General features: G+C 41.2%; 1 protein-coding gene across 10 annotated transcripts in view; it reads right to left on the bottom strand.

Annotated features, from left to right (window-relative positions):
* CTNND2 (catenin delta 2) overlaps positions 1 to 24,254 on the bottom strand; it is a 1,172,806-nt gene that overhangs the window by 221,220 nt on the left and 927,332 nt on the right. For all 10 annotated transcript variants that reach the window (XM_074945030.1, XM_074945027.1, XM_074945025.1 and 7 more), the window contains one exon: positions 4,673 to 4,886. In XM_074945030.1, the coding sequence (XP_074801131.1) occupies positions 4,673 to 4,886 (214 nt within the window). The remainder of the gene's footprint in view (positions 1 to 4,672; positions 4,887 to 24,254) is intronic.

Raw genomic sequence — 24,254 nt, 5'->3', positions numbered from 1 at the left:
TTCTTAGGATAGGAGCTCAGCAGAGCACTAGCACTACCAGTAATTCATTATCAAACCTAAAGCATCTCCGATACAGAGAGGAACAGAAACACAGCCATGGGCCACATATAGCCGGTGGGATATATAATCCGTAAAAAACGCAATGAAATCCTGAGCTACAAATGGCTTTGATTCCATTCAACAGCTTCACTCTGTCCAGCTCTACTCATTTCTCCCCTTTTATACATGCTTAGTCCTCTTTCAGACTGCGATCCTCCCTCTTAGCTACAGCTTTCATTGCAGCTACTGGTTACAACTATTAGAGGTCAGAGTTTGACACCTGTCATTAGCAGTCACATAGTTTCAAGATAACCCGTCTGAGGGCACGTTAGCTTAATTATTTTCTTTCACTGGTAGTGCATGAGAATTCAGTGATATATTGTTTAATGGATGGAATATACAGGGTAGCTTATTCTCTTAAAAATCGAATAATAACGCTCTGTAGTGGGGTGGTCACCCCGCTACAGCCCTGAAGGGGTTAAAACAGCCCTGGGAGAAGGTTGCCCTGGGGAGCCGATAGTAAACACAACCCTGGAGAGGACTGGGAAAAGCTGAGTGAGTAGCTTATCACAGGTGTGGCCAGCTCAATCAGGGCCCAGCTGGCCCTTATAAGAGGGCTGTGAGCCAGAAGCAGAAGGAGGAGTCTCACTCTAACCCTGGAGTGGGAAGGGCTAGCTGCCTGGGAGCAAGGGACCCGGACCCGGACCCGGACCCGGACCCGTGCTGGGGAACGGCAAAGGGAGCTGGGGAGCTCCAGCCTGGTAAACCCCCAGGCTGCAGGCCTTGGTAAAGGCCCAGAAAGGTACTGGGGCTGCAGAGGGGCAGCCTGGGAATAGGCGGAGGCAGCTGGTCCTCACCCCTTGTCAATGATGAGTGGCCATTACACTGCAGTCTGCCCCAGTGAGTGAGGGTTAGATGACGACTGGCACTAGCCACTGAGGCAAGGTGGGTTCAGAGGGTTGGGTTTTCCCCAGGGAGGAGAGACCCAGAGTGTGGGGGTACTGTTGGGGCAGAACCCCAGGGTAAAGGGCACCAGGATCCGGGAGGGACACCGGCCTGCAGAGGGTGCTCTGAAGGCTGGAAAGAGCTAATTCCCAGATGACCAGCAGGAGGCACTGCACCAGTGAGTCGTCGCATCGCTACATGATCTCTTTAGTAATACAGCAACAGATACAATGGAAACTTACATTATAGCTACTGAAAGAGTTCATTAGCACTTTGCTACTCATTTGCTCAGAGTAAGCAGGCTGAGTGCTCCCTAAAGTCAGGAGTCAGACGACACAACCAAGAGCAGAACAAATATGTTGAAACTAAAGTAATAGTTTCACTTTATTAGGTTTATCAGTAATTCTGTCACTCAGCAGGATGCATCATCAGAGCTCCATGTAACACAGCATCTTCTTGACAAGAAGAATCTAAGAAATCATGGATAACAGGTATGAGATGAAAGGTGTGATAATTAAGAAACAAAATTAAATACAAAAATCTACACTTAAAATACATCATGGAGCTGATTAATGCACCCTCGAGCAAGGAAATTCTGAGTCTACACATGGCTGATGTTATCAATTGTCTTAAATGGTGGATGATCTTCTGAAAAAGTGGGGAGGGGTGTGTGTGTATATAGATCCTGGGATTACTAAAGACTAGAATTTTTATCATATCCATTAGTAAAAAAAAGTTTCAATGGAGATATGGATGCTGTAAAAAACTAAAGAGATCTTAAGATTTTTGATTTGTAACATGACATTAATTTTCACATCACTGACACTTTAATAGCCAAGTGAAGGGTCAAATTACAGAGGATTTAAAAATCTTCATATGGTTTTTTGTTTAACATATATTCTTTCACATATTTGCAGGGGGAGCTGATGTAACATGACAAAGCTTTATGAAAAGTGAACTCTGCTCATGTACAGTCATCACTGAGAGAGGGCGCCACTCTATGGAAAGGGAAGTTTGTGATATACTACAAATAGGAGTGAAAAAATAAGTAACGTTCATGTGTAACCAGCACTCAGACAACTGATTATGCCACATTTCCACTTCTGATTTCTGCTGGACAAAAACAACCTGAGGAAAAGAAGCTTTATATCTCATTTTCATGCTACCTATCTCGGCCCACTGAAACACTGTGTACAGCATATTTCAAGTAACCTTTCAGTTGCGTACTTTTCACCCTAGCACCAAAACACACACAAAAATCCCTAAAAAGAAGTAACTGCTCTTAATATTTAGTTTAAATTAGGGTGGCTTTAGCCAAAAATGGATGAAAAATATTTAAAACACCGAGAATTTAATAGTGAGGGATTTTGTTTCTTTTGCTGTGTAGCTCAAAAACCAAATACTCACACTGAATTAAAAACAAAGCAACTCCAGAAACAATTGCAGACCAGATTTTACCTTGTCATCCTATGAAATAATCTCTTTACCAAACTCTGCTCTCTGTATTTACAGTATATACTGTTCAGTATGCCATTTTCACAGTGAAAGAAAACACTGCCCATATCCTCAACATACTTCCCCCACATATATTTCTATGTAACTCCTTGGGGTTTAGAGAGCATGGCCCCCTTAAATCTTTTTCTTATGGGGAGGGGGAACAGTGAGAGAAAGGAGGGAAACTTGGGGTGTGGCTCTGAAGCCCCGGGAGAGAAGGGCTTGGGAGGCCCTGGACAAAGTGAAGGGGAAAGAACCTGCCTGAAGCCTGGGAAGGACAGGGCGGCTGATCGGGGACACCCCAGGACAGGAGCCAGGAGGAGCACTGTGCCAGGGAGGAATCGCCCAAGAAGGACAGGCCGGAGCTGGACCCAGTATCACTGCTGCCCAGAGCTGCATGGGGCGGTGAGTACTGGGGCTTGTGACTCTGCATTGGGAATAAAGAGGGAGGCTGCTAGCTTAAGTGGGGAGGTTGTTGCTCTGTGTAGTTTTGCAGAGAGTGGAAGAAGGGGGCACCGGAGGGGTTTGTTGGGGAAAGTTCACTGGCGTGGAAGACGAGCAGGAGCACCCAAGGCTCACCATTGAACTGGAACTTTGCTCAGGACTCCTGAACTCTGTGTGAAGACACATTGCTCGGTGTCAGCCCTTTCAGACAGTGCTACCACTGGGCCTGTGCGGCCTTGGTTTCGATGCAACCCTGTTCTACTGCTCCCCCTACATTTCCTCTTGTTCTTTTTCTCCTCTCATCCCTCTGTAAATAAATATCTCCCTTTGTTATATCCATTGTACTTTTCCTGTGGGTGGGTGTGTTCACTCTGGGGGGTTTGGATCAGGTGCCCCTGGGGTGCAAGGAATTTTTCCTGCACGCGCCGTCTTTTGGCCAGCGCTGCCTGCAGGGCTGGTGTAACCACTAGGCGATATAGGCGGCCTCCAAGATTTGGGGGCACCAAAAAGCGGTGCCCCAAATTTTTTTTTTACACTATTGCTGGAAAACGAATGAATAAAGAAAAGAGAACTTGCATTTTAAGTCGTTGAACTTGCATTTTAACTTGTTGTTCTCTTGTACATTCCAGCTATAGCCTACGCCAGCTCTGCGGTGCGGGCACAAGCGTATTGCTTCACTACGGTACAAAGCGGCAATGATGTCGTTCTTCTCGTCGCACGCAGCCATTACCCGTTCTGACAGGCTGTTTTATCATGCTACGTTTACTAGTTTTCTGAGCTTGTTGACTGAGGCTAACTATTTTTGTTGAGTTGTTTCAGATCTAAGACTCTGGCAATTGCTGCTGCATCATTTCGCTAATACTTTGTGTCAATTGTGTGTGTGTGTGTGTGTTTAGTATTTGAGTGTATATGGTTATCATGTGCGAATATCCGTGTGTAGGTTGTTGAAATTTGTTATATTGATATTGTCAGTTGTTGCTGTATGACAGAGTATCCGCCATTCTAATTTTATAAATTTTATTAACAATAATTGGATATTCTAAAGGTAGAATAAAATGTAGTAGATTTTGATATGAAAGAATGAAGGAAGGAAGTATACATGACTAAAAAGAGTATTTTCGATTACAATCAACATTGCTTAATTTTAAGGAAAAGTCATCTTGATCTCTTAATCATTGTGCAGTATTCATTTTTGAAAGTTTATAATAAGCGATGCTCCTGGAGTAGGGGTGGAGGGGCGCAAGATGGAAGTTTTGCCTAGGGCGCAAAATATCCTTGCACCGGCCCTGGCAGCCTACAGGAGCAGACTCCATCTTGGCCACGAGGGCTCTAAAGTTACATCTATAAGAAGCAAAGAAGAGTCAAGCAGGCTTTGTACTACTTAGGATATGGTGCAGCATAACTCCACTCTGAAGAATTACAAGGTAAAAGGGGGAACGCATACCCAATGATGGAATTGCTAGCACCAAGAATAACCTGTGTATAGAATGCAATCACATCAACACAGTTCTCCACTAGTGGGGGAAAAAAACAGTGAACCAGCTCAGAAAATCACTGCTGCTTCAGTAAGTGTCACTTAAATATTGATTGGAGTCAGTCAATATTTCGCTTGTCCAAAGAACCTGAAAGTAGGGAAGATAGTGATAAAGCAAAAGGTAATTTATGGAGCATCTGATACACATCACTGTGCTGCACAAATAGTACTGAGCTAGTACTTGATATTCATGGGAAAAAATACATAGAATCAAACCTGTGACCAGTTCTCTGATTTCCAAATCTGTAGTCTTGCGGAGCAAGCGTACTAATGCTGGGATACCACCACAGTTTTTCAGAGAAATTTTGTTGTCATCATTTGCTTTCCCATACACCAAGTTTCTCAAAGCTCCACAGGCACTACGGTGGACTTCCGTCATTCGATGATCCAACAGGTCCACCAGTAACTGTATTCCTCCTTGTCGTCTTATCTGAAACAGCCAAAAGTGACAGCCAAGGTATTAGGGAATGAGCAGGTGCAGTGCACACATTATTCAGTTTAATAGATAGTGGTGCTCAAATTCAGAGTATGCATAGCACTTGCTTGTGGTCCAAGAACAGCTGCAAGTTGATATGGTGCTGGCTCCTTCCCTTTGATACCACTGAAAGCAAAGCTCATTCCAGTGAAGATTCTGGACAACTGTTAAAGCAACTGAAACAATGAGGAGCCGAAACAGTTGTCTCAACAAGGGACTTCTGCACTGGTCCAGTAAGCCTAATTTCATTACCAGGCAAATTGGTTGAAACTATAGTAAAGAATAGAATTGTCAGAAACACAGCTGAACAGAACATGTTGCAGAAGAGTCAACACGGCTTTTGTAAAGAGAAATTATGCCTCACCAATCTATTAGACTCCTTTGATGGGGTCAATAAACATGAGGGCAAGGGTGATCCTGGGGATAGAGTATGCCTGAACTTTCAGACAGCCTTTGACAAGATTCCACACCAAAGGCTCTTAAGCAAAGTAACCAGTCATGGGATAAGATGGAAGGTCCTCTCACTGATCAGTAACTGATTAAAAGATATAAAACCATTTCAACATATTCATAACTGATCTGGAGAAAATGGTAAACAGTGAGGAGGCAAAGTTTGCAGACGATGCAAAATTACTCAAGGTAATTAAGTTCAAAGCTGACTGCAAAGAGTTACAAGGGATTTCACTAAACTGGGTGGCTGGGCAACAAAATGGCAGATGAAATTCAATGTTGATAAATGCAAAGTAATTCACATTGGAAAACGTAATCACAACTATATATACAAAATGATGGGGACTAAATTAGCTGTTACCATTCTAGAAACAGATCTTGACGTCATTGTCGATAGTTCTCTAAAAACATCTGATCATTGTACAAGCCGCTGTCAAAAAAGCTAACAGTGTCAGTATCCATTAGGAAAGGGATAGTTAATAAGACAGAAAATATCATAATGCCACTATATAAATCCATGATATGCCTACACCTAGAATACTGAATGCAGGTCTGGTCACCCCAGCTCAAAAAAAAAATAGAATTGGAAAAAGTACAAAAAAGGGCAATAAAAATGATTAGGGGTCTGGAATAGTTTCCATATCTGGAGAAGTTAAAAAGACTGGAACTAAGCAGGGATATGATAGGGGTTTAATAAAATCATGAATGGTGTGGAGAAAGTGACTAAAAGGAAACGTTATTTACTCCTTCACATAACGCACGAACCAAGGGCCACTCAATGAAATTAATAAATAGCAGGTTTAAAACAAACATGGGGAGTACTTTTTCATATAACTCAGTCAACATCTGGAATTTATTTCCAGGAGATGTTGTAAAGGCCAAAAGTATAATTTGGTTCAAAAAAAGAATGAAATAAGTTCACGGAGGATACGTCTATCAATGGCTATTAGCCAAGATGGTCAGAGGTGCAACCCCATGATCTGTGTGTCCCTAAACCTCTGACTGCCAGAAGCTGTGAGTGGATGACAGGGGATGGATCACTAAGTAATTGTCTTGTTCTATTCATTCCCTCTGAATCATTTGGCATTGGCCACTGTTGGAAGACAGGATACTGGGCTAATAGACCACTGGTCCATACATTTTTATGTAGTAAATTATAATTATTTGTTAAAGTATGATTAATGTTGTGTGTGTTCATACATTTAGTCAATTTATCTGAAATCAAGAATGCAAGACACTTTCATTCCTTTTAAAATATGTACCTTTTTCAGTGTCAAAATTTGAGCATTAAAAATTATATGCTGGTGAAATAAGAGTCATCACTTTTCTGCTCCCTATGTACTATGGCACATCATCACATCATTGTTTTAGGATATGAATCATATAATACAAAGTGCCTCAATAGAGAGATGCAGGTACATCGTGTTAATTTTTTTTTTTGCAGTTTACAGAAGAGAACATTCTCGTCCATATAATATTCACATTACAAAGAATAAAGTATTTAAATTAATAACAGTTTAATGTATGCAGCTCTGTGGTAACAAAGCCTAGGTACAGAAGGCAGATAGTCTACAGAATGCCTAGACAGGTGAACACCATGTAGGGAACACTGAATGGCAATTAATACTCTGGGAAAAATATAGGCTATCTATAAAGCACATTGGTCAGTGGTAAAACCAGAGGTTGACTATGGTTGTGGCTGGATAATGGTACATAACATCAGACTCATGTCAGGAGTTCATTCATCTCTCTGTCACTCTGTGCTTGTGCAACCTGGAGGAACACTGATGCCTTTCAGTTCAGAAAACAGAAAAATAGATAAAGAATATGTTCTGCAATATATCTGACTGATCCAAAACTCAACTACTGCAAATATGATCATTTGCAATGAAAGATATTTGCCACTTTCTAAATCAGATACTTTTACTGAGGAGAAATATTGACTCTTGAATCCATCACCAACCCTTTGAATCAAACATGTCAGCTTTTTCTAATAAATCATATTTTCAAACCTGATGTGTTGCATGAGGAACAGCTACATCACCCACTTGACTCAATATGCAACATTTACTGAAATAAATAGACTAAGAACTGAACTTAATATATCACGCACTAAACTTGATACATCAGTTCAGTAAAAGGTACATGAAGTACTGAACTCGATATTTCAGTCTTCAGAGAGAGATGCTTATGTGATTTGATGGAAGATAATGAGAGAAAACATTTGGATTAAAAGAAAATATACCCAGTCTAGCACTCGTTTTGCTATGATGTGTGACATCAGCAACAATGGAATGAAAAACAGAGACCATAGGCCTGGACCAGAGGGTTTTAAAATAAAATATGTGCAAAATGATTTTTGATAAGTACTTCAATGATTGCTTAGAAAAAGATTGAAATAGTGATGGGAACAAAAAGGAATTTCAAGCAAGTACACCTAGAATAAACATTTTTCATGTATGTGATATAACTCATCTGATGACCTCAAAGGGGGCTCTGTCACAGCACCTGTGATCTCTGTCCCAGTCTGTGCATGGACATTATTTCCAAGTGAACCTCTCCCAGAGTGGAACCCTGCTCTAGATTGGATCATCAGGATGCACCCCACTATTCTCCCCCCCCCACACACACACTTTTTACCAACTGGACTGTCACAGTTGCAGGGAGAACGGTGCCTTAGACCCCATTCCCCCTTGGCAATCCTTCTCGAGTGCACGGCTTAGGTGATAGGTTTTGCTACCTTCACCTCCCTCTGGGTGGAACTTGCAGTTGCACCACTCTTAGGCTGGATCCCTAGGTGGCAGCCCCCCTATTTCCAACCATGATAACTCATCAGGCCCGAATGGATTGGGTACCTGCAAGCAACTTCCCTCTGGGAATCTCTGACGAGTGGCTGATTACAGGGATACGAAACAGATTATTCAAAACAAATGTACTGTACATTCACCCAAAGATATATAGCAATCAGACAAAAGTGAACAACATAGCATGATAGCCACAACAATAATAATTAATAATAATACCACCTAGCTCTTATATTGTGTTTTTCCATCAGCAGGGCTTAAGGTGCATTACAAAGTAGGTCATTATCCCCATTTACAGATGAGTAAACACAAGCCTAAATGCCTTGGATCTTACCTAAACCTTAACATTCCCTCGCATGTTTTGGTAAGTTCTACTTAGGTCAGGTACCTCCACCTCTGGGCTGGGAGAGAGAAACTCTCCCACTGCAGATGCTGTTGTCAGTAACTCTACATCTGTGTCTCCCATCAGCAACTTCCCTTGAGCAGCTGTTGACAACTCACCCACCCGTAACTTCCTGTTTCTAGGCCTTTATAAGCATTTTGTGTCATTTTGATCTCTAAGCTTGTTGCCTCAGCAAAGTGGCTGAGTCACTTGTATAGGAGCCTGAAAATCACCTCTTCACAGTTCAGCTGTTGACTTTTGAGGGTTTGCCATCCAGTTCCTTACCTGGACTATTGTGTTGCCTCCTTACTTTTTTACCCAACAGCTCACTATTAAACTGTAGCAGTAAATTCCCACCTTCCAATAGCCCAATATAGCTATGCATTGACTATCTTAATAGGTAGGTCACATAATCATAAAATTAGTATAGATGAACATCCCCAGGCTCTATAAACATTAGTTAATTAAGACTCGTAACCCTCTTATGCGGTATAATGAAGGATTATTATCTCCTGTTTACAATTAGAGAAACTGAGGCACAGGAAACTAAAATGATTTGCTCGTGGTCCTAGAAGGAGTTTCAGACATAGCCCAGAGACGTCAGACATCCTGAGTTCCAGAGGCAAATACTCAGCTGGTGTAAATTGTTATAGCTTCACTGACTTCAGTAGATCTTTGGCCTAAGGTACCTTGATAGAGAGATACATGATGATTTGCATAAGCTAAGGTTCAGAACCTACTCTATACGGACATAAAAACTGACAAGGGTTTGCGTTGTGCCTCTCTTCAGGTGAGATGATGAGATACTTGTTAGGTGCAATACTTACTAATACACAAGTGGCTGCTTTTTTTACTTCATTCACAAGGCAAAATGAGCATGTATGCAGACAGGGTGTTTGCTCACCACCACAAATGATTAGTGTAGCACCAGATCACCTAAGACTCAGGGGCCAAACTCTGCACTCTTTTACACAAATCCATTGCAGAATAACCCACTGGAATGACCTATATTATATCAAAAACATAAACCATACCTGCTACTTAAGGAGGTGGTCTTGGAATAATTTTCACTTTTGCCAGGCAACATGGTTGCTTGCCCCTATGGTTTTTCCCTTTCTACAACAACTGCTGGTTTCTTGCCCCAGCGGTACTCAAATTACAGTAGCAATAATTGATATATTAATGTTCACCTATATCCACAACTCTGTGTGTATATATGATGGTGCCACTGAACTACATCTGAATGCATTCACATGTAATGACTAAACAACTTCTACATTGTGTCACTATTTTCCTAACAGTGAGCTCCCTATTGTCACATAACAGGAGACTTTTAGAAAGGTAATATATCAGTTTCCATGGCTGTTTCATCTGTATCATTGATTGGTGAACTAGCTTCAGTGGTGAACAAATCATGGTCAGCTCTCAGTGTGTTTCTTCTAGGAAATTTATCAGTGTCAATGGCTTACTCTATCACTAGGTAAATTAAGTATATATCCGGTCAACATGCAACATATCCATTGACCTAATAAAAAGAAGAAGTGTCAGAGCCAATGTGGATACTCTTGATATAGCTGTATGACATTAAGTTCGTGACTTTTTTGACAGTTTATTTTTCTGGTACAGTAGATTACCAATCAGATTTAACAGGGGATGTATTTTTTTTTCAGAATGACCACGTATTAATTTCAGTATAATATTTCTCAAAAGATAACTTGTATAGTTCAATATTTATAACATGCATTCTATGCCTACATTCTTAATTAAGTGACACCTCCAGTCTCAGGTTGTGCTTATTGAAAGGAGGGGACATTTTGTGTGAATTAATTGGGTTTATGGATTAGCCAACTAAGAATGAGGTTCTAATGTATGTGTTTAAATTAAAAGAGCATTCCGGGGATTTTGGATGGAAAGATAAAGCACATTTTTTCGAACTATCCTAATATCACCTCCAGTGCTGAGCTTTTGTGTTCTAATCGTAAATATGTGGTGCATATAAAAATAATACCTGATAATGCATGTGCAACTGACTTTCAAGATACTAGTACTCTTGTTACCCAGACTTAGGAGGATGAAACACCACCTTACTATAACTGACAAAATACACTTACATCTGTGTATATACTAATGCTGAGACCTCCAGGTTCAAATTGAGAATAATTATGGCTGGAGACAGTGCAGGATCCAAAAAGGGGGGAAGGTAGAGATCTCCTGCTGCCATCCTGGGGGCAGCTGTGGGTCCCTTATGCAATTTAGAACATTGTTAGTAATACTCTAATTATGCAGGATCATAATGATCCCCTGAGGGACTGTTCTGCCAATCCAGGATCACTGGTGCATGAAGTGCTCTGGCCTACATCCCATAAACTGAGGGGCTATAACCAGGTGGCATAGGACAGCCGTGCTAGCTTTATGCTAGCTGGATATTCCCCTATGCAAGGGGAATCATCAACTGTCTGTGTAAGCCAGAATGGTACAAAAAAAGATGGAGAGGGGCCAAGGTTTTAATCCAAGATAGTAAAACTTTCAGCCCCATTGGGCCCAAGTCTCACTGCTGTGCAATAGATCAGAATTCAGGTCCCAAGGTTTCAGGATCAAGTTGTAGTACTGAGAGGGGTTCTCCCACCAGGGTAGGTAATTCACCTCCCAGAGAGATAGTAGCTAGGTTGATGGAAGAATTCTTCTGTCAATCTGTCACTGTCTATACCAGGGTTAAGTCACTATATGTCTCTCAGGGGTATGGATTTTTATGCTGATGTAAATTCCCAGTGTGGACCAGGCCTGAGAGAGTGTACTCAGTCCCTGGTGTCAGGAAGCCAGCTGCAGCAGAATCAGTCTCTTAGCAACACACTGGACACAGCTGATGCTGGCAGGGGCTGCCTGATTGACTGCACTTACTGATTGGTGGAGGGGTGGAACTAAGCTACTACTTGTCCCAGAAGCAACCAGAGCTTGCTGGCTGCTTAGTGTGTTCCAAGTACATTAGATCCTGCTTCCTGCTCATGCCCAGCGTGCTCTTGTGCCCGTTTCAGTTCCTGAACTTCTCCATACTTGATACCCCTAGCTCCAATCCCCAGCTCGGCTTCCTGACCATGTCTCTGCCTTAGCCACTGGCTCTGGCATTCAGCTCCTGATCCCTGGCTCTGACCTTCAGCTCTGCTCTTGCCTACACTGCCGGGTGTCCCAGGGCCCTGATTCTTGACTCCAGCTCTGCCCCAATCTAAACTCCAGGCCTCACCAACCCCATGGTTATGACCATTAGGATCTACTGCTCACACCCCATTTGTGATCCTGGCAGCCAGAAAGGAAGAAGATCTTCCTTCTGCAAAATCCTCAGTGGTACTTGAATTGGCCAAATAAGGAATTATATTTTGAAGAATCCCAGAGGATCTTCCCCAAAACACATTAAGTTCCCTTTCAGGGACAATACTATCAGCCACACAATCTATCTCTATCTGGATTAATATATTTTGATTTCTTCTTCCTACTCCATGTTCTACTTGCTAGACAAATTCTATATCTAGCTTTATTGAGATCACGCTGATTAAAAATACTCTCCATGCTTTGAGAAGGAAAACGGATATAAGCATATGAGGTACACTAATGAAATTTCAGAATGAGACCACCAACACACTAAGCTAAACAAGAAAATATATTTTTAAAAGTTGAGAAAAACACCAGACATCAGAATCTGCCCTGTATAAGTGTCACTATGTCAAACTTAACCATCTGTGTTTCAGCAAAACTCCCCAAGATGATGAAACCTATGCAAGCAAAGAAATCACTTTATATAGTAGAATCTCAGAGTTACAAACACCAGAGTTACAAACTGACCAGTCAACCATACATCTCATTTGGAACCAGGAGTACACAATCAGATGTAAACTTTTGAAAGAACCAAAACGTTTTGTTCAGAGTTACGAACAACCTCCATTCCCAAGGTGTTTGTAACTGTGAGGTTCTACTGTACTGTGAGCGGTAAACAAATTAAATTAGGGCTGTCAATTAATCACAGTTAATGCCTGTGATTAACTGAAAACAAAATTAATGCGTTTTTTTAACATGCTAATCACACACGTCTGGGCAGGGAGGGAGGCATCAGAGGCTGGGGGCTGAAGCCCCAGCCTGGAGCTCCAGAGGTGTGTGTGTGGGGTGGGTTTCAAAGCCCCAGGAGGGCTGGAGTCCTGCACTCTGAGCAGGGCTGAAGCCTGGATCCCCAAGGCCCAAGTGGGACTGAAGCCTGGAGCGCTGAAGCCCCAAACCCCACACTCCAAGAGGGGATGAAGCCCAGAGTCCCGAGCAGGGCTGAAGCTCATTGCCCCCAGCTGGGCTGAAGCCCAGAGCTCAGTGCTCTGAGTGGGGATGAAGGAATGGGGGGTGGGGGGGGTCACAATTTTTTCTAGTTGTGGGGTCACCATTTTTTTAAAGTCCAAATGGGGTCGCCAGCACAAAATTTTGAGAAACACTGCCATAGAGAATAGGGGTCTGGTGAGCTCAGTCATCCTTTGCACCAGCCTCTCCTCCCGTGTCACATGCTGAGTCTCTGAGGTAAAATCCACCCTCCCTTGCAAACAAGGGCTCACTCAGATGAAGGGAGTTATTTAAAAATAATAATAAACAAATAAATAATAATAATAGTAATAATAATAATTCTACATGTGTAAGTTCAACTTTCATGATAAAGAGATTGCACTACAGTACTTGTATGCGGTGAATAGAAAAATACAATTTCTTTTGTTTCTCTTTTTTACAGTGCAAATATTTGTAATCAAAAATAATAATATAAACTGAGCACTGTTCGCTTTGTATTCTGTATTGTAATTGAAATCAATATATTTGAAAATATAGAAAACACTCAAAATATTTAAATAAGTAGTATTCTATTATTGTTTAACAGTGTAATTAAGACTGTGATTAATTGCAATTTTTTAAATCTAATGTTTAATCGTGATTAATTTTTTTAATTGCTTGACAGCCCTAAATTAAATTCATCTTCCTTGGCCGTCTCATTTTTACCTTACTGCCTATGAAAAACACCAGCCAAAGCTTTTATTCATCCTAACACAGCCTAAGAATGAATTATAGCCAGGTACAAGTGAGAAAACAACATGCAGCCTGCATTATCTATTAATGCTCATGACACTGTCACTGAGTAGGCAACAAGGTCATGCTGCTCCTATATACTCTCTGTTTAGAAACCTAACAACAGGGCTTGAAAGTTCCCCTTGCTCACTCACCCCATGTAAGTAAAAAGGCTTGTCCGAGTGTGGCAAGGGAACCTATACTATCCATTGCAGCAGAATTTAAGGTTTCATTTATAATAAAATAAGTATGTAGCCCTTAGGCTTGTGAAGACAGACTTCTGTGCAAATGTGAACTAAATATAAGCTAATGCATTTTAATCATGTTGAGTCTGCAGAGGGCCAGCTGCAATGCCTCAGTGGCTGGTCATTGCTTTGGCAAGCAGCAGTAGTCAAACTAACAAGGGCTTGGTCAGTTTCACTACTGCTATTAGGAACCCTGTGAGCTCCACCCAGTACGGATGTGAACACCACTCCTCCTCCCCTTGCAGAAGCAGCCAAGAGGAGATGTAGAGTAGCAGAAACTGTCTCCATGCTCAGTAGCTAGCTAGCTCTGTGGGAATGAGAGCATAGCAAAGGGTCTCTCTTTTTCCATCAACATTCTTCTTAATTCTAATAAACAAAAGAGCTCTTTGTACCAGAGGAAATGGAAGAAATCTAACAGAAGTTGAGCCTTTTGTTAAGCCAAATACCATCAACCATAAATGTAAGCATAATAAATTTAACATGCTGCATCACTCAGCAATTACTCTGTCACACTTCTATTACTAACAAACCATTTTTCAGCATATCAAAATACAATAACATTCCAATATGTGTGAATTATTTAATGTTACTGTGCTGCATATATGAGAGAGACAAAGTAAAATCATATCTTTTAGTGAATCAACTTCTGTCGGTGCAAGAGACAAGCTTTCAAGCTACACACAGTGCTTGTCTCTTGCACCAACAGAAGTTGGTCCACTAAAAGACATTACCTCACCCACCCTGTCTCTCCAATATCCTGGGACCAACATAGCTACAGCTACACTGCATGTATAACACAGATAAAGAATCACTGACTGGGAGCACATTAAATGTAATGAATGTTGAATAAAATCAAAATTATGATGACAATTCTATTTAAGTTCAATGCTTGAAATTTTCAATAATAATTGGTTGTGATGTTCTTAGAAGCTGGAAAATAGCACTCAATTTTGTAACAATAGATTGTCTGTTGATTTAATACAAAAACTTAATATTAAAGTTATGTTCCACAATTTCAGAGAAACAGAAGCTAGAGGTGAATGGAATCAAATGTCAGAAGCTATTCAAACACTGATAGCCTTAATTGATTTGATCTCTTCAGAGCTGCTTTCAAAGGCGATATCATCACAAAGGTACAGAAGAAGCAACATCTATAAAGGCTTTGCAGTGCACTGTCAGAGTTACCGGGCTAACCATACCTTTGACCCCTCCTGGTCTTTTTGAGTGCAACCCCTCTCACACTGCAGGCCCCAGGTGCTAAATGTGATTACCTCAGCAGGCTCCAGTTATGTTCAGTACCCACAGTTCATAGATTCATAGATTATAAGGCCAGAAGTGACACTGTGATCATCAAGTCTCACTTCCTTCATAACACAGGCCATGGCGCATCTCTATTGGAACGACAGCATGTTATTTAGAAAAACATCCAATCTTGATTTAAAATCTTGCAGTGATGGAGAACTCACCACAACCCTTGGTAAGTTGTTCCAATGGTTAATTACCTACTCTTTCAGGACCTGTTGCCTCTGTTCCACCTCAGTATGTTCTTCCTGGGAATTGTTCACTCTCTAGTCCACCCCATCTCTCTCTCTCTCTCCACACAATCCTTTTTACCATTAAGCATCCCTTTGAACTTTAAGCTCCCAGCGTTGGCAAAGCAGCTGTGTAACTTCAGGCTGGAGCTTAGAAGTAGGCCATTGTCTTGTAATTGCTCCGCGAGTGTTTGTTGGGAGGTTGTTTATCTAGAGCCATTTCTCCTTGTTTTTCCGACAGCCCCCAATTAAATAGACCAATACATTTGTCACCTCTGGCCCCTTTGTGGCCTCCCCACTCTGTGTCTGAGGCCTCCAGCCATTACCTTTCTTGGGGCTGGGGGGGGACCTCACATTCCCCTCCCTCCAGACCAGATTTAGGCTACAATTCCTTCTGACCTTCACTGTGATTGCCAAGTTCTGTTACCTCCTAGGGGCTATAACATGGTTTACCAGCCAGCCATTACATTATTTATTATTAAATAAAGCCATGCATGTATTTAGAACAAAATCATTACAGAGAAAACACATCTTGAAAACAATAAATAGCTTATATGCCTATCTAAGCTTACCAGGTGTCACCCACCTTCACATGGAGACCCTGATAGGTTTCAACGTTCTTCAAACTCTTCCAGCAGTGTTTTGCACTCTTGGTGAAAGTCTCCTGTCAGTTCTTGGATCGAGTAAGGATGACCCATCCCCATTCCCCCCAGTAGCAAGCTGCACACTTTATACAATTCTTGGTTCTTTGCTGGGCCTTTGGAACCTGGTCAAAACCAGTAGGTATATGCAATGGTACTTCTGCCACCTTTGTGTTTACTGTTAGAGAGCTTATTCCTTCACTCTCCCACTTCCCTGGTCCTTCTCGCATGAACAGAGAGCAACAATACCCAAAGTCCGAAGGTGCAAACAATTCAGTGTTTATTGGGGTGAACTTCTAGCAAGCTTAAATCCAAGTTCCTTTTTCCTTATTTTCAAATCCCAACTTACTTCCTGTTTGCCCCTAATTGATATAGTAATATTCTTAGCTATACCTTAACCAATCATTCTACTGAAATTTAACTAACCAAGCCTAACATACTGTAACATGATTAGCTAACCAATTATATCCCATCACCTTAAATAGTTTACACCCAGCAAAATTAATTATACAGCAGACAGAAACAATCACAGAACCAGACAGAGACCATGCAAATAAACAATAGCAAAGTGGGAACTATAATGACAAAACAATACAGAAGTGAGGATTTCACAACTACATCTATAAAGACATAAGGGTTTTCCAGCTGTGTCTAGTGATAAGTGAGTTCTTATCAGACAGAAAACTATCAACCTAAATTTCCTTTTACATCTTCTAGGCTCTTCCCTTTCTCTGGAGGTGATAGATCGGATCACCTTCCTAACAGCCCCATATTGACTAGTTTGGAATGTGAGGATGTGACCGGTCGCTTCCCAGCTTATGGCTGCCTCTGCTGCTTAGCCAAAGGCATTGGCCTAAGAACAGGGCCTCAGACTGTCACAGTGAGAGAAGGCCCTTACACAGATTCCTTCTTGTATACCTCTATTACTAGCTAAATGATAAACATATACCTACATTCTTAGAGTATAGGCCTTTACAGACAGGCCTGAATATCTATATCCTAACATTTACCTGTCTAGACATCTGCAGTAATTACCCCCAGTGGTGCTAGTTCTCGATAGTTTATTCATGCTTAAGTGACTTCTCCATCAGCACTGCATTGCGTATCTTACTAACCTCTTCACACCCAGACAGTAACAATACAAGTGAGACAGGAAAACTGAGTCACACATATCCTTTCATAATAATAAATCAGAAGTTTCCCAGTGCTCCACAACATTCATACAGGCAAGTCTAACAATACATCATAACTATACAATAACTTTACTTCACTGGCCAGGTCACATACAGTATTTATAACATTATTTACAGATCAGTATTCTTAAATTTTTCAACAGCAGCTCCATGTCAGCTACATTAATGACTTAAATTACTTATATTTTAAATTATTTGCATTATTAAAATCATTTTACTCTAAAAGGAAACAAAACCATCATGCTTGCTAGGGTATGCTTCTAAAAATCAACAACTTCTTTGTCAACTAGTTTCAGAAGTCTTTCCATTGAAGTCTGATTGCTACGACTGTACTAGAAAATGGGAAAACAATCCCCCTGCCCCCCCCCCCCGAAAAAAACCCAATATCAAAATATTAGTAGAGATAGCCTATTTCCGCTGACACTTTTGATATTAACGTAAATGTATCAGGCTCAAACTGGAATTCCATAAAGGGAGAGGAAATTCACTTCTCACAGCTATATATTCCAAAATGTCTACAAAACAGCAGGCAGACAGTGTAATGTCCTTAAACCAACAATGCATGGGAGATCTATTGAAGACAAATTTACCTGAAACATTATGGCTTAATTTAGCTTGATCATCACAGTAATTTGCTGCAAGTTTCAAAAAGTGCTGATCAATTTTAGCTCAAAATAGAGTGGAATGTTATACTAATTGCTAAATCAGAGGTTTAATCTAGGTCCCACTTAAAAGCAGATTTGTAAAACTATCATTAAGAACTTGTTAGATCAGGCACAAGAGTAACATTCAAAGCAGTGAACAGGGATAATTTAAATAAAATCAGATGCTGCTACATATACAATATTCCACTGGGGGTAAATCTAGCTTGTACCTGGCATGCTGAACTCCATACTATGAACAATCACATTTTTTTTACGGCTATATACAATGGCAGCCAGCTGCCCAATGAGCTCAAGAGCCAAGTTGAACATAAGCATGCAAAAATTTGGTAGTGGGGTTCATGCACTCAGGATCCACACACAAAGGGATCCTTCCTTCTGGGTGTGGATATCCCACCCTATGCATGCCAAGAGGGAGTCAACCACCTGTGCAGCATGCTTCTTCCCCATCCCTACAAAGGGACTTCCATAGGTCCAGAAGCTACTTGCCAAATGGGTACAGGGAATGGACTCACATCACTTCCCCGAATCACACTTTGACTCTACCAGTTAATTAATCCAACTGGGGTTTAATTGTCCTTTGTGTACTGACCTCATCCCCTCCCTGTAGAGCAGAAGCCCCCTTAAAGGTGAACAGCCTAGGTTCAGGCACAGTATGGGGAACCCCTTATAACTTTCTTTAAGAGAGCCATACTGCTAGAGAGCTGGAGAGGGCAGGAGGTTATTAAAGCCACTGCAGAGGCACGTGGCTTCTGCAGAATAGGCTATTGGATTCCCTGATTTACAAGTGGCTATGGAGGGATCAGTGGTTTCTACAGCCAGAATCCTTGTTTCTTCCATAGGGAGGCTAATCCAGCTCACTGATTGAGTCATTTCTTTTTCATCCTCCCTGCAGCTTTTGTCATGTGAGGGTATAGAGGAAGAATCCTATACCCATAGAATGTAATCCTTAAGGTAATGTGCATAAGAACATATTAGACATCACACTTTTTCTGTTTTCCATTCTTGCTCCAGGGAGAAAGTATCTGTTGTTCTGAGTCAAGGCATCATCATTATACAGGAAAGACAACTCATTATAGATCAAAGAACTATTCCATTTACAGCAAAACGACTTACCTTAATGTTCTCAAATTCACAATATTATGGGATCCCCATATGAAGATCCTTTCCTAAATAAAATGTTGACTAACTATAATGGGACAGTCTAAATAACACCCATAATTATTATATACACGGGGGTCATGTTTTTTTGGCCAAAACTGCCTATCATATAAATGATATGGTTTTATGATTTTTTTAAAAAATTCCATTTATAAAAGCTTCTTTTAACAAAAAATATGAATTATGAAATATAAATAGATGTGGATCAGTATCTCTTGTCTAACCAAAACTCTTGCCTTTTGAATCATTAGGAATATAAACTATATTTGATGGCCACACAAATCAGAAAATGCATTCACAAATCAAGGCCATTAGAAGGTGTTATAACTGACTAGCTTAAATGTGTGGTTAGAAATACTGTCCTTTTATGCTGAATAAGGGATTGAAATTCCACCACTATATAAATAAGGTGAATGGGTCTCTGCTCCTCACAGCTCCCCTACTGTACCTTCCATTCTCTTCCACATCCATCCTTGTGCCTTCAACTCCCCTGCTTCCATTCCTATATCTCTGCTCCCCACTTGTGCCCTTCACTGCCCTCCTCCCCTTTTGCCACCCACTTTCAATACTTCTCCCCTTGCACATCTGCTCCTTCCCACTCCGTTCTCCTTCTGCTTCCCCATATATTAATGAAAATGGAGTCCCAATGTGTTCCTTTCACTTGCCCATACACCATCCTGATGCATTTGCCATGTTACCATTGGGAACAGTTGTGTATCAGCACCATGAAAATCGATACACTCAGAACAAATGCTAAAAGAACTCTAGAAATGCTCTTGTTTCTACATGTTCCAAAGCAGAGAGGTTGGTGCACTCGTGTTTGACTCCCATCAATTGTTTAAATTCCAAATGTGTAAAGATTTAATCACTTAAGTCTCATGCTCCATACGTCCCCTTCGACTTCCAGCCATTGGATCATGTGATACCTTTCTTTGCTAGATTGAAGAGCTGTTATCAAATATTTGTTGCCTAGGTAGGTATTTATAGACTGTAATCAAGTCATCTCTTACCCTTCTTTTTGTTAAGCTAAATAGATTGAGCTCTTTGAACGTATAACTACAAGGCCTGTTTTCTAATGTTTCAATTGTTCTTATGGCTCTTCTCTGAACCCTCTCAAATTTATCAGCATCCTTGAATTCTGGACATCAGAGCTGGACACAGTATTCCAACAGTGGTCATACCAGTGCCAAATACAGCAGTAAAATAGCCCCTCTTTTCCTACTGAAGATTCCCCTTCTTACTCATCCCAGGATCACATTAGCCCTTTTGGCCAGAGCACTGCACTGGAAGCTCACATCCAGCTGATTATCCACCACAACTCCCAAATCTTTTTCAGAGTCATTGCCTCCCTAGACAGTGTCCCCTGTCCTGTAAGTATGGATCGATTCTTTGTTCCTAGATGTATATATTTCAAATTAGTCACATTAAAATGCACATTGTTTACTTCCACCCTGTTTATCAAGTGATCCAGATCGCTCTGTATTAGTGACCTGCCCTCGTCATTATTTACCACTTCCTCAATTTCTGTGTCATCTGCAACCTTTATCAGTGATGATTTTATGTTTTCTTCCAGGTCATTGAAAAAATGTTAAATAGCATAGGGTCAAGAACCAATTCCTCTGGAACCGCACTAGAAATTGACCCTCTAGGTGATGATTCCCTGTTTACAATTACATTTTGAGGCCTATCAGTTAGTCAGCTTTTACCCTACACACTTACAGTGTTTCTTAAAATCATCCTTAGCAATTCGTCCAAGTTTCTACTTTTTCTAAGATTCCTTTTTGGTTTTCAGGTCACTAAGGAGCTCCTCATGCAGCCAGCCTGGCCTCTTACTTTTCTGCCTGTCTTTCCTTCACATTGGAATAGTTTGCTGTTGTGCCTTTAATATTGTCTCTTTGAGAAACTGCCAGCTCTCCTGAGCTCCCTTTTCCCTTAGATTTTCCTCCCAGGGACCCTACCTCCCAGTTCTCTGAGTTTGTTAAAGTCTGCTTTTTAAAAAATCCATTGTGCTTATTCTGATGCTCCTACTCCCCCCTTTCCTTATAATCATGAAGCTGATCATTTCACGATCACTTTCACCTGGGTTGCCTTCCACCTTCGGATTTGCAACTAATTCTTCCCTGTTGGTCAGAATCAAATTTAATCTCTATATCTTTAATAAAACTGAATGAATTTTAAAACATCGAAATTAACTGCCACCACTTTTGCTTTTCATTCACTTTTTCCACAATTCTCGCATTAGGCTGTGAAAATAAACGAGCCAGTATCACTTTGTTTCTTGTCATTTTCACATTTTGGTTCACATGAACCTGCACAATGTTCCAGTGTTAAGGTTACAACTTTGACCCTTTAGACTCTCTGACTCCTACACCTACATTATAGTTTTTAATGTTCTGCACTACTCCTACATTTCAGAGCTAGTTTTCTAAAACGTTTTGAGAAAATAATGCATATGATTTAGAAGCTGAACGAAAGAGAAATAATAATTACACTAGATAAAATAGCCTGCAGCAAAATTCAGCTCCCATTCAGCACCTCAGTAACAGAATCCTTTTAATCCTGTGTTGAAACATCCAAGTTAATCAATTAATATCCCATTTGAAATTAATTTAGGTGGTACATGTTAATTTGCAGATTTTATGTTTATAGGCATAAAAGTAAAAGACAAAAAACATTCTGTCCTTATCCTTGGTAAAAATGCACACATTTAAACAAATGGAAGGGTTTGATTTAAGAGATAAAAATGATCTATGCATTATTTATTAGCATTGTCAAAAGACATTTCTTTCACTATTTGGCAACTGTTGGTTGTCTTCCTTATCCAAAATCACCATAGGCATCAATAGGAGGAAAAATGGAAAGGTAACATGCCACCAACTGTTGTTCTTTGAGTGAACGCCTCTGCAGATCCACACTTGTGGGATGTGCCCCAACACTGCAGTCCTCAAAACTATGTAGAAAAGCAGTCCTCTTTGGGCCCATACAAACATCCCCTCATGGAACTGGAAATCAGATAGGCGGCTATCAAAGAGAGAGAGAGAGATTCCTAAATACTCTTCCATTAATTTGAAAACTCTCAGAAGATCTCCGAAGAAACAGGAAAGAAGGGCAGAACGTATGGCTCTGTTGAGTCACTACATCCAAGGAACTGCAGTGTGTTAAATAAACCTCTTTTCGCCTTCAAGAATTAATACTGCAGATTCTGCAGGTGGAAGGTAAATAAGCAGTACTCTCACCCCCTGAAAATAAAATAAAATAAGGAGGTCTGAGGAAGACTAATTAAGTTGAAGAACTGCCCTCCCACAACAAAGATCTGGGTGACATGACAAATCAAGGACCTACTGTCATTGAAACTTTTTTAGATCCTGCAGAATGAGCTCTCGAGCTACTGAGGAAACTAGCTACCTGATTGCAAGTATGCAATCTGGGGGGAGGGATAGCTCAGTGGTTTGAGCATTGCCCCTCTCCTAAACCCAGGGTTGTGAGTTCAATCCTTGAGAGGGCCATTTAGGGATCTGGGTCAAAAATTGGGGATTGGTCCTGCTTTGAGCAAGGGGTTGGACTAGATGACCTCCTAAGGTCCCTTCCAACCCTGATATTCTACGACATATCTTGACTGGGGTGTTGAATCTGACTTTAGATTTCTCAATAACAAAACAAAATAAGCAATAACATGCTATGTTTCAGAGGGCTACGAGGACAAATGCTGTCTTCCAAAATGATCACCCTCTCAAGGGATTGGTGAGTCACTATAACAACTTCGTATTATTAATAGAGTGGCTTCTAATCACTTTTTTCCACTTTTGACTGGTGGTCACCATGATGTTCAGATAATCTGTGACTGATGTAGCAAGGATGGAAGACATGTAGAGCACTGAAGGTAGAAGATGGAGGTATAGAGCATTGGAGGTGCCTCAAATGCAGCACAACAAAGTTTTTAAAGCCCGGTATCATAACTCTGCAGGAGATGAAGAACAGTTTCTTCACATCAACCATAGCATCCACAAAGTCCCAATCTCTGGAATAGCTCTAGGAGGCAGATAATCTGACTAATCCAGGTTGTTTCCATAAAATGAGAGCCAAGCATTTCTAGTTGTGAAGTATTCTGAAATTACTTGGATCCAGGCTGAGCCATCTGACTCTATGAGTGTGGAATCAATTATTGAGTGTGACAAATACAAAGTCTTCTCTTCCTGAAAAAAGAAAAGGAGTATTTGTGGCACCTTAGAGAAACTCTTCCTGAGTTTCAGCTTGTCAGGCTTTGGAGGAACTGGGGGCAATACATCAGTTAGCACCTGTGGGGTTAGAGCCATGTCCTTCCTGTTTAGTGAAACCTAGCTAGGAGAGATTATTGCTGATGCCTCCCTGGGGGTTGGCAAGCTGCCTGTTTCTTTGAAGAAGCATTAGACCATTGGCTCAGGAATTCAATTCTTGACTTAAATGGAATTATGCTGATTTACACCTGTGACGCCGGCAGACCAGGTGCCAGCTCATGCCAAGGCCCCTAGGAATCACTGAACACTGACAAATGCACAGCAAGAAACCAGTCTGGCTCATCGGTGCATTAGTATTGTTAAAATAGATATTAGATTTATACAGATGAGTTTAGTGTATAGACTTTATGAAATGCTTCTGAGTTGCTGCATGCGTTAATCTCACTTATAATATTTGTATCCCTTGTTATAAAGTAATATTTAAGTGTTTGCTCTGTAACTATAAATGTGTTTGCTATGAAACTGGAAACCAGGTGCTGTCTTTCGTGTGTGATCTGATGTGATCTGATTCAGGAGAGAAGCATCACCAAGTGTGAAATATACCTCTAGCCCGATATAATGCGGTCCGATATAACGCGAATTTGGATATAACGCGATAAAGCAGTGTTCTGGGGATCGGGGCTGCTTTACCTCATTATATCCGAATTCGTGTAACCGCAAGCAGTTCCTCTGCATCCCCCTCTCCCTTACTTACTGCGGCCTCCTCTGCCCCAGCTTACCTCTGCTCTGCCTCGTCCCCTGAGTGCACTGCAGCTCTGCTTCTCCCCCTCCCAGGCTTGCTGCACCAATCAGCTCATTGGTGCAGGAAGCCTGAGAGGGGGGAGAAGCGGAGCTGCAGCACGCTTGTGGGAGAAGGCGGAGGTGGAGCCAAGGTGAGCTGGGGTGGGGGGGCCGCAG

Source organism: Natator depressus, chromosome 2 (genome assembly GCF_965152275.1).
Source record: "Natator depressus isolate rNatDep1 chromosome 2, rNatDep2.hap1, whole genome shotgun sequence".
Classification (NCBI taxonomy): domain Eukaryota; kingdom Metazoa; phylum Chordata; order Testudines; family Cheloniidae; genus Natator; species Natator depressus.
Note: the sequence above shows the minus strand (reverse complement) of the source record. Positions and strands in the feature narration are given on the sequence as shown.